General features: G+C 30.7%; 3 protein-coding genes and 2 long non-coding RNA genes across 16 annotated transcripts in view; 2 read left to right on the forward strand and 3 right to left on the reverse strand.

Annotated features, from left to right (window-relative positions):
• Positions 1-23: 23 nt before the first annotated feature.
• On the forward strand, positions 24-10,026 carry LOC147909928 (uncharacterized). Of its 3 annotated transcripts, none has more exons than XR_015544849.1 (3): positions 24-375; positions 9,727-9,882; positions 9,963-10,026. It is a non-coding gene; the product is annotated as an uncharacterized LOC147909928 (long non-coding RNA). The 3 variants fall into 3 exon arrangements; XR_015544850.1 differs by lacking the exon at positions 9,963-10,026 and adding an exon at positions 1,905-2,052 and having other exon boundaries at positions 9,727-9,812; XR_015544848.1 differs by lacking the exons at positions 9,727-9,882; positions 9,963-10,026 and adding exons at positions 1,905-2,052; positions 2,135-2,407.
• On the reverse strand, positions 563-3,695 carry LOC105152444 (odorant receptor 22c-like). 7 transcript variants are annotated; one of them, XM_087405481.1, is made up of 6 exons: positions 3,038-3,695; positions 2,511-2,649; positions 1,940-2,290; positions 1,452-1,682; positions 1,054-1,389; positions 563-891 (listed from the first exon to the last, which is right to left on the reverse strand). In XM_087405481.1, the coding sequence occupies exons 1-6, from the start codon at positions 3,043-3,045 to the stop codon at positions 841-843; spliced, it is 1,116 nt and encodes a 371-aa protein (XP_087261607.1). In that variant the 5' UTR covers positions 3,046-3,695; the 3' UTR covers positions 563-840. The 7 variants fall into 7 exon arrangements, with proteins under 7 accessions (XP_087261607.1, XP_087261606.1, XP_087261605.1 ...); XM_087405480.1 differs by having other exon boundaries at positions 1,940-2,276; positions 2,511-2,641; positions 2,750-3,694; XM_087405479.1 differs by having other exon boundaries at positions 1,054-1,209; positions 1,276-1,350; positions 1,940-2,276; positions 2,511-3,694.
• Positions 3,903-6,658, reverse strand: LOC105152443 (odorant receptor Or2-like). 2 transcript variants are annotated; one of them, XM_011066747.2, is made up of 6 exons: positions 6,008-6,647; positions 5,448-5,784; positions 4,783-5,010; positions 4,609-4,722; positions 4,389-4,544; positions 3,903-4,221 (listed from the first exon to the last, which is right to left on the reverse strand). In XM_011066747.2, exons 1-6 carry the CDS (start codon positions 6,274-6,276, stop codon positions 4,171-4,173), a joined length of 1,155 nt encoding a protein of 384 aa, XP_011065049.2. In that variant the 5' UTR covers positions 6,277-6,647; the 3' UTR covers positions 3,903-4,170. The 2 variants fall into 2 exon arrangements, with proteins under 2 accessions (XP_011065049.2, XP_087261672.1); XM_087405546.1 differs by lacking the exon at positions 4,609-4,722 and having other exon boundaries at positions 6,008-6,658.
• On the reverse strand, positions 7,730-10,955 carry LOC105152442 (odorant receptor 9a-like). Of its 2 annotated transcripts, none has more exons than XM_087405485.1 (6): positions 10,356-10,955; positions 9,770-10,106; positions 9,132-9,374; positions 8,955-9,068; positions 8,718-8,873; positions 7,730-8,585 (listed from the first exon to the last, which is right to left on the reverse strand). In XM_087405485.1, exons 1-6 carry the CDS (start codon positions 10,637-10,639, stop codon positions 8,511-8,513), a joined length of 1,209 nt encoding a protein of 402 aa, XP_087261611.1. In that variant the 5' UTR covers positions 10,640-10,955; the 3' UTR covers positions 7,730-8,510. The 2 variants fall into 2 exon arrangements, with proteins under 2 accessions (XP_087261611.1, XP_011065048.2); XM_011066746.2 differs by having other exon boundaries at positions 7,730-8,568; positions 10,356-10,949.
• The window catches only part of LOC147909929 (uncharacterized), a 107,810-nt gene continuing 107,652 nt past the window's right edge, over positions 10,881-11,038 (forward strand). For both annotated transcript variants that reach the window (XR_015544833.1, XR_015544832.1), the window contains exon 1: positions 10,881-10,968. This is a non-coding gene — a long non-coding RNA (uncharacterized LOC147909929). The remainder of the gene's footprint in view (positions 10,969-11,038) is intronic.

Consider the following 11,038-nt stretch of genomic DNA (forward strand, 5'->3'; position numbering starts at 1 on the left):
ATATGGATAATAGAGGCAGTCCCTTTCTTTCCGAACTTTTGATTATAATGCAACTATATGTTCTCTTTAAAAATTCAACAGATAAAGAAAAGATGGAGCACAGCTTCGACGAATTGCTTGCAGCGAGGTTGAAATGTTTTGCTGCTGGAGGGAAGAAAATGTGGGGAATCGAGAGGGAGGAAAGCTAAGACATATCGTAGGGATAGGAAGACCAGTGTAAAGATTACATTTGGCGCTATAGGTGGCTTGCAAGAGGGCTCGCGCTCAGGCAGTTGGACAACGGCGGTGCAAGCAGGAACATAACGGTTTATAAGAACGACGATACAGACAAAGAAAAATATATAGTTCATCGGGAGATTTTTTCTTACAGTCAAGGTGAGTACTTTATAATAATATATTACTATCTATTATTTCTACACTGCACCTTTAACATAAATAAGTTTGATTTCTTATAGTTTCATTTAGTTGTATTAAATACTTTTTAAATCAATTTTTAGTCCTTAATATGAAAATATTAGTAACTGATTAAATTAATCGTCTTTACTGTTTTTATATAAACGCGTTTATTTTGATTATCACTTTATTATCAGATTTGGTAAAGTACATCGATCTAAAATATCAACAATGTATTTATAGCTCTGCCTTTATGCACTGCAAGCTAAATAAAGGCATCGCGAATGGATGCCTCGGGAAATCGATGCTTTAGTAACCCCGCTTGTCTACACACTTGATGTAAAACTCCGCCTCTTTGAATAGGAAAATTGTTAACCATGTAAACTGATGGTAGTAAAAGTACCTTTTGCACGCGAAGATATAAGCGACATGCAGTGTATTGAAGCTTCAATACATCGCGTACAACACCGACACATACGACGCCGAAGCTTTCACCATCTGCAAAATGATATAAACATTTTATTATTGCCATTGTAAACGTCATAGAAACGACGAAGCGACTAAAGAACATTGTTAAGATGTCAAAACATTCATACATTAACAGTTGCTTTATAAATATGGCTTTTCTTAATCATTTCTATTACATTACTAATTTCTTACGCTAGCAAACTGTTTGAGGGAAAGATCCATGACTTTTCCAATCGTGAGCGTCAAGTGTTTCTGCGATCTTATCATCAAAATCAGAATGTCTTGATTTTGATTCGGATTCAATTCGTACCAAAGTAATTCATATATAGCATCGCCGATCTCTTGGCTCTGAAATATATAATAAATGATCTTAGTAATGTATTGTATCCACTTCGCTTTACGTGAAATACTGACTTTTGTACAGAGATGCTCTCCGAGGAAACAAAATATGAATGCTTCCATGCTTATAACAATGTAAAAAAACACAGACTTTATTAGCATAGGCATTCCACCCGGGACACCCATAGACTAAAAATTTTAAATAACATATATTTCAAAATTATAAGTTAGATTATTTTACATATACTTACGATTACAATAAGAAATCCTAGAGAACATGTAACCATAGTATTTGATACAAATTGTATTAGCGCGATATTTGAGAAAAAATCTTCGATATTCTTGGAAAAAGAGATAATCTTTTGATGCCGAATAATCAACATTTTCATAATCCTGTTGTTTATACCTCGCTTGATGTCCTTTTGCGTGATTTCACACAATTTTTGTCGCAAAATGTCAATTTGTCCGCACACATGAAGAACCTAAACGTCACAATATGTATCAGTTCAATTTAATGTTTTGCCCAGTGAAAGTTTATTTTCATTGCTTCAGTAACATAATTTTTTCAATATAAAACGAAAAAATTATTATTAAGATATTTATATATTTGATATATTTACTATATTTTAGAATATTTTGTATAGGTTCAATTTTGAAAATTTCTCTTTTCTACATATCACATTATTCTTTTTTACGACTTTCAGAACACCGACAAATTATAGAAAAAATTCAAACTTACTAATGTTATTAGCAAGGAATTCATCACGCCCACCATACTGGCTGCGCTTGTTTGATGAACATATTGTGTAACAAAGACAACTATATGCACCGATGTGCTCTTGATCTCAAAAGGTAATTCCATTTTAAGGAGAAGTTCTCGAGTGTCAGTCTGATTATTACTTTTAAACCTCAACAAAGTACCGGTTGCATAAAGGAACACCGAAAGCGCGTACAAAGCAATTATGAAGTTGGAGAACCGACGAGAGATGTACGCCATTCTAGTCATCGTGTATTCGTCGTAAACATCGCGCTCCTTCCAGTCAACAACTGTGTGTGCTATGATTTCGTTCAGCAGACTATAATGGAAAGACTATAAAGAAATATAATATTGACCGAGTTGTGTGTGCGCAAAAACGCGAAAATTTCTTTATTTCGCGAGATATTGTCAGATGATTATAAATTAATAGCAAAAGTGATATAAATTCAAGATTTTTTCTTTTAACTTACAACCTGGAATCTAAAGAATATAATCCAATATATTTATTTTGCGAATTGTATTTATGACTCAGTGTCGTAACGAAAAAGCTTACCGAGCATTGAATGCAAAAATAATCAATTTGATTAGCAGAAGACTGTAAGCCATAGTTGCGCTTAATACGTCCATAAGGAGTAATAGATCTTCCTCTCCGAAGTGCAAGATCACGTACCAATATTGAAAAATCTGAAACACTGCCATTGAAGATATACAGAACACTCTGCGCAAGATTGCATATGACGTGCCCGGCCATACGCCGATTAGGCGAAGTCCGAACTTGATAGGACGACATACTATATTCTCCGATTCTATACCGTTATTCATTGACCCCGAGCAAATTAGTTTCACAGCACGATAGTGCCAACGTGTTATAATACTCTTTTCTTTTTCTCTACCTTACAGTAAGATTATAGTCAAAGAAAGACATAAATTTCTTTTCAATCAAGAAAAAAGACAAAATTTGTTTAACGAATTATTTAAAATAAATGATGAGCACACACAGCTTAAGCAGCATCGAAATTCTAACACGATATTATATTTTATAATGTTATTGGTTAAAACATGAGCTTTAAAATTTCTAACTGCAGCATGTAGATCAATTATTTCAGCTTAGTTATAGTTAACATTGATGTGGTCGATCAAAAGGCCGTAGTGAAACTGTAAAATTCTATAAATTCAGTACTCAAGTAAACCTCTCCCCTCCAGTTGTAAATCAATAGAAAATATACTTATCTTGTGTTACTACCATATTTTTCCGTATTTTCTTATCTTAGAAATTGCGAATAAATAATCTGACATTTCGATGATTATCGCAGTTGTAAGAAAAAAAAGAACAGGCAGAGAGATAGCCATAAAGAACTTCTATACACCCTCGTGTACATTGATCGGTCGTTGTTCGTTATTTGCATTAAAAATGTAAAGCAAACATTTATCAACGTATCAGTCGACATTAACAAATTTCAGTTTCATGTGGCTCAACATTATAATTTAATACAATCAAAATGTGAACACTACATTTATCATAAAGGATATTAAGTGAGTTCTCTTTTTGCTGGAAGAAGTTGGAAAATCCTACTAAAATCAATCATGGTACGTCATAAAATAATTTTATAATAAATTATATATAGATTGTATAATAAAATTAAATCAATATACATATATTTGTTTTTTGATAGTAAACCAATCATTATTTTGTTTTGCAATTAATTAATCGATTATGTAATATATTGTATATATATGTATGAAATAAAAGAAACAAAATCTAAAATAGTTTAATTATACCTTTTATATGCAAATTTATATATATATATATATATATTTATATATATATAAAAAATAATATATATTTAATTATTTTTAGTATTAATATTTAATTATTTTTAACACGCGCATTGTAATTTAAAGTAGTACTAATTTAAAGTAATATTAAATATAATTAAATTAAATATTCAACTAAATCCTTTTATTTTGTTATTATTAGCTTTGAAAAAGTACATCGGCTAAGATCAACTTCATATTGCTCATCACAAAATACAATACTTTAATATGCAAACCAATACTCGTCTACTCGTCTACTTTTATATACATCTGATGTGAAACCCCATCAAGTTTCTGAAAAATTGCTAATCACATATTATAACCAGTTGGCGGTAGTAAAAGTACTATATCCTTCTGCACGCGAAGATATAAGCGGAGCAGTAAAGTATGTTTAGGCTTCAATATATCGCGTGTAACACCGACATATATGACGCCGAGGCTTTCATGATCTATAACATGATAAAAGCAATTACGGCCATCGTACGCGAATACTTATATTGTGATGAAGTACTAGAGATCGTCACTCGCGGACATGTCAAAACATCAATCAACGTAAAATTCTATGCCACGAATATGCCTCTACTCAACTACTTTTATTACTTTACTAAATCCTTACATTAGCAAATTGTTTTAGCGAAAGTTCAGCGACCTTTCCGATAGTTAGCGTCAAAAACTTCTGTGACCTTACAATTATAAAAAGAATATCTCGATTCTGAATTGGATTCAATTCGTACCAAAGCGCTTCATATGCTGCGTCGCCAATCATTTTGCTCTAAAATAAGTTTTAATGTAAAACATGTCATATATTCTATAAATGTGCCATATTATTTACTGACTTTAGTACTGAGATATTCTCCAAGAAAGCAAATTATAAATGCCTCCATATTGACTAGAATGTAAAAGAACACGGATTTTACTAGCATAGGCGATCCACCCGGAACACCAATAGACTAAAAATTTTAAATAACTTACGTTTTTTAAACAAGTTATATTATTTCACGTATACTTACGGTCACGATGACAAATCCTAAGGAACAGAGGACTAAAGTAATTGACACAAATTGTATTAGAGCTATGTTTGAGAAGAGAGTCTCAATATTTTTGGAAAAGGAAATAATTTTTTGATGCCGAATAATCAGTATTTTTGCGATATCGTTCATATGTTGCTTGGTGTTCTTCCGTGTAATTTCACTCAGTTTCTGCCGCAATATATCAATCTGTCCACATGCATGAAGAACCTAAATGTTATAATTAAATTTAATTTAACATCAGGTATGTATAATAAAAATACTTTTTTTGTTCTATATTCAATATTGAATGAATTTAATTTTTAATTTTTATCATTTAACATTTAAGTTTCTATGTATGAAAAAATTAAATAATAAAATTTTAATGTATTAATTAATAATTATTGCGTTTTTATTTTCTCTTCCTTTTAATATATCTATTACATATTTTTAATAACTTAGCAAATGAAACAAATACTTTATTTATTAATCATTTTATATAACTACTTATTTTTTAAACAAAATCATAATGCATTCTTCATTTAATAATGTATTTTATACAATAATAAATTTGTTTAATTACTTTTAGGATCACTTAAATCCTTAAATTATCTTCTTGGCGTTTCTTTATAATTCTAGAAAAATCGTGATAAGGTATTCAAACTTACCAATGTTAGCAGCAAGCAATTTAGCACAGCCAACATACTGGCAGCGCTTACCTGATGAACGAACTGCGTAATGAGAACGGTAAGATATACTGATGTGGTTTCGATCTCGAAAGGTAACTCCATCTTGAGAATGAGCTCTCGAGCATCAGTTTGATTGCTGTTTCTGTGCGGCAACAAAGTGCCCATCGCATAGAAGAATACCGATACTGCGTGCGAACAAATTATCAAATTGGAAAACCAGCGAGAGACATAAGCCATTCTATTCATCATGTATTCGTCAGAAATATCACGCTTTTTCCAATCCTCGACCATATGTACTATCATATCATCCAGCAGACTATAACGAAATATTCAAAAAAATATTGACCGACGTGAAATCGCAGCTATTTGCGAAATATTACTCCAGAAATATATAAATCAATGCAAATTTACAAAATTTAAACAGATTAAAAATCGAACATTTTTTTCTTCTTGCGATTAGCTTGAGATCTAGAATAAAGGATCTAAGCGCTTATTTGATGGTCGTACTGATTTTATACTCAACATCGTAAGAATCTTACCGAACGTTGAATATGATAATAATCAGTTTGACAAACAGAAGACTATAAGTCAGAGTTGCGCTTATCACATCCATGAGAAGGAAAATATTGCTCTCGCCGAAGTGCATGATCAAGTACCAATATTGAAAGGTCTGAAATATTGCCATCGAAGATATGCAACATACTCTGCGAAAAATTGCACACGATGTATCCGGCCATACACCAATCATGCGAAGACCGAATTCCACGGAACGACATATGGTATTCGCTGATTTTATTTCGTTATTCATTGATATCAAATAAATTTGTTTTATGGCACGATCATCAACGTGGTTTATCACTGACACTAATTAATTTTCCTTTTTCCTCTGACTACATTATAAGTGAGTATATAATTCAGAAGAAAGTATCAATTTCTTAACGTAATAGCATATACAGTTCAAATAATAAGTATGACACAGCTTAAAATTTTTCACTAAAACACTGCAATACTGACGAAACGTTCGATTTCAAAGTTAATGGACGAAGGAAATTCTCAAACACGACATAGTCAATAGTCTTAACTTGACTTTGTCTTTAGATATGATTACTCGAGAGGTTTCAATAAAACTGTAAAAGTCTAACGCTAGAATGCTATAATCTAATTCAGTATTCGAGTAACCCCCACCTTGATTGTAGCCGACCAATGAAAGTTGTTCACATTTTACTTCTTTTTATCTCAGAAGTCATAAAGAAAAATTATAAGTCGATGTTTCAATAATTGCGGTGATTACAAAAAATTCAAGTAAAGACTGCAAAGTTTTCTGTATACTCTTCTCTTCCCTCGGTTACTGTACGTTATTTATATTAAAAATGTAAAGCAAATGTTCATCATTATATACCAATACTAAGAGACTTGATCAACATTATCATCCAGCAAAATTTAAATAACACGATAGAGATGATATATCCGATCGAATAATGTGAACGTATTGATTGAATCGAATTAAAACTGTTTAGTTGTAACAAATGTTTCAAAGATTATAATCATATCAAAATATTTTTATCACAGATCAACAACTGAATGTAATTCTGTCTTATCAATTAATTAATATTTGTTAATTATAAACAGAAGATAGTGGGCGCGTTCTGTTTTGCGCTTCTAAGTATAATTTCTCCTTTTAATATTAAAACTTGATAAATAACAAGGACGAACTGATGCTTACAACATAAATATGAAAATAAAATCCTACAAGTTATGGTTGAGCTTATCATATTCATAAACAGAAAAATATTGCTGGCCCGAAGTGCATGATCAAGTACAAATATTAAAGGATTTAAAATATCAAAATATCAAAATATATATGTATATAAAATTAAATACATATTTAAATATATATTTATTAAATATATATTTATTTTATACTGCGCAATTATAATGGATGACGAACATATACAGGATCGTCCTCTTCGTTCATCGAATTAGTGATCAACAAATGCACATTTTCCTTACAAATGCAGTGAGGTGAACAAGGTAATACAACTTCCAAGAACTGCTCACTGTGAAATTGAAACATACTACTGGGGGAACGTATTGAGGGGATTTATAAGGAGGAAACAAAGACGTACCTTCGGTGCGATGGAAAAACCAGAGAGAAGATTAGTATTTAGTATTATTCCGGCTGATTTCGAAAAGATGCTGTAAGCTAGAGTATATAGTGGTTCTGCATGTAATGAAGAAAAAGACATCTCGATGAGTGATATCTTGTAACGAAAATAAGTTCATAATATTGTAACAACATTTTTGTACAATAGTTTTTACATAACATCAGTTCATCTTTAACCAGCAGCTCAAGACTTTTAAAAGACAAATAAATTTATATTAATTTATACTTATATTGCAAATAAAAACGTATACAATATTATTAAAAAATACGTTAAATAAGTATATATTTAATTCTTAGTCACAAAACATTATTTTATTATATAATTAATTTTATTTGAGAAAATTTAATATAGAGTAAAAAGAATAACAGCTCTTGTAATATCTTTACATGTATACATGCATTAACGTACTTTCATATCTATTTTATGAAAATATATATTAAGCATATATTTTTATATGTTTCAAATTAATTATACATGGATATAGAAATAAATTATTAAAAAAATAAATATCTTTCAAATTTGATTTTAATTAGTATAAAAATTAGTGTAAAAATTTAATCTTAATTAATATAAAAATCTTAATTTGAAAATATTAAATTAAATTTCTATTTAAAAAAAATGCTTTTTCTTATTTTATCAGATCTGGCAAAGTACATTGATCGAGAGAATCAATGTTGTATTTATAACTTTTTTCTTATGCACTCCAAATCAAGTACAATTATCACCAATATTTCAGAGAGTAAATAATTTTCTTGTTCCTCTATTTGCATACACTTGATGCGAAACCCCGTCAAGTCTCTGCATAGGAAAATGATCAATCGTGTAAAAGTACTATAGAGATCTGCATGCAAAGATATAAGCGATGTACAAAGTATATTTAGACCTCAATACATTGCGTGCAATACCGACACGTATGACGCTGAAGCTTTAAGGATCTATAACATGATAAAAACTATAATTATCATACAGGAATGTCACATTAGGACTCAACGATTAAAAAATTATTGTTAAGATATATTCGTAATAACTTTCTGCAAAAAAATGTAGGTTTTTATGATTTTCATTAATTTTGCTAAATTCTTACGTTGGCAAATTGTCTCAAAGAAAGTTCCATAACTTTTCCTATCGTGAGCGTCAAGTGCTGTTGGGATCTTATGATCATAATGTAGATGTCTCGATTTTGACTAGGACTCAATTCATACCAAAATGATTCGTACACCGAGTCGCCGATCATTTCGCTCTAAAATACAATCATATATCTTTATCAGAGAGAATATCGTACTAAATATTGTATATTTAATATAATACATTTTATACGGACTTTTGTGCTCAGATGTTGTCCGACAAAGCAATATACAAATGCTTCTAAACTCATAACAAAATAAAAGAACACAGACTTGACTAACATCATTGATCCGCCTGGGGTACCGATAGACTGAAATTTCATATATTACTTTATTTTATTTTAAAGAAATTAATATTATTTTAATATACTTACGATCACGATAAGAAATCCTAGACAACAGATAACCAAAGTATTCGATACAAATTGTACCAGTGCAATATTGGAATAAAGATCCTCGATGTTTTTGGAGAAGGTGATAATTTGCTGATGTCGAACGATCAGATCTTTTACGACATTTTCATTCCCACCCTCGATATTCTTCCGCTCGATGTTCTTCTGCGTAATTTCACTCAATTTCTGCCGTATTATATCAATCTGCCCACACACGTGAAGAACCTAAATAAATGTCGCGTATTTTCAGTCCAATGTAATGTTTCAATCTGGATTCGACAAACGCTGGATTCAACGAATGCAAACAAACACGAAAGAACAGCTTATTTCAATAAGTGTGAATTAATACGATTGTATTTATTTGCGTCCGTTTTCTTGGTCTGAATCGGTAAAAAATTAGTATGTAAAACATTAACATATAAAACCAAGATAAAAAATGTACTTTTCGCTTATATAATTTTATTTTACAAATTATTTTTATATTATTATTTGTATATTATTATGTCTGTTTTTATTACATATACATAAAATGTTTTGACAACCTTTTGTCTCAGAATTACATCATAATTATTTTCAGTTCCAGGAATATAGACAAATCATGAACAAATATTCAAACTTACCAGTATTATTAGCAAGGAATTTATTACACCCACCATGCCAGCCGCACTCGTCTGGTGAATAAATTGACTAACAAGGACAGCTACGTGTACTGATGTGCTCTCAATTTTAAAAGGTATCTCCATTTTGATGATCAGCTCTCGAACATCGGTTTGATTTTCATTTTTGATCTTCATTATTGTGCCTATCGCGTAGAGGAAAACTGACGTCATGTGTGAGCAAATTATAATGTTGGAGACCCAACGAGATACATAAGCTATTCTGGTCATTGTGTACTCATCCGAAATATTGCATTCCTTCCAATCTTTAATCATGCATGTTATAATTTCGTTCAGCAGACTATAAAGGATTGTTTAAAGAATAAATGTAACCAATATAATTGTGACCAATATGATTGCATAAAAATACAGAGAAGGCTTTATTCTGTCGTTATGTCAATGTTACATAAATTACTAATAAATTTATATAAATAAAAAATATCTTTTTAATCCGATTTATGACTTGACAACTAAAATAGAAGATATGAGAAATATTTGTAAATTACATTTAATTCTGTATTCAATATATATTGCTTTAAAGAAGCCTTACCGAGAATTAAATGCAAAAATAAGCATTTTGATAAGCAAAAGGGTATAAGCGAAAGTTACGCTTAATGCGTCCATGAGAATCATTAAATCTTCCTCTTCAAAATGCACAATTACGTGTTGATACTGAAAGATTTGGAATACGATCATTGATGATATGCTGAGGACTTTAAGTAAAATTGCACACGACGTGCCCGGCCATACACCTATCATACGAAGACCGTATTGCACAGACCAGCACACGATATTCGTCGAATCTATCTCGTTCTCCATCGAGTTCAAAGACATTTTTTCAAACGGATAATACGGTAAGTTATCACTAATTCCCTATCTACATTATAGGTAAGACTATAATATAGAAGGCCTCGATTTACTAAGAGATTATTTATCCCAAATTGAAATCAGTATAATTCAAATATTTTTCGCTGGAACTACAAGGAGATTGAAGAAACGTTGAATTTCAGAGTGTCATAGATTGAAAGAAGAAATTTTCGACTTCGGCATAATCCAAGTTTTAAGTCAATTGTCAGATATAACGAGAAGTCTCAGTGAAACTACTATTCATTGTCAGTAAAATTCTACTCTCGAGTGATTCCACCTTGATCGTGCACGAAACAGTAATTATTCTTTGCTTATTCCATATCATATTTTTTCTTTCATTTTAGAAGTCATGAATAAAAATTATAG

This window comes from Acromyrmex echinatior, chromosome 4, assembly GCF_024713525.1.
Source record: "Acromyrmex echinatior isolate Ae372 chromosome 4, ASM2471352v2, whole genome shotgun sequence".
Classification (NCBI taxonomy): Eukaryota; Metazoa; Arthropoda; class Insecta; order Hymenoptera; family Formicidae; genus Acromyrmex; species Acromyrmex echinatior.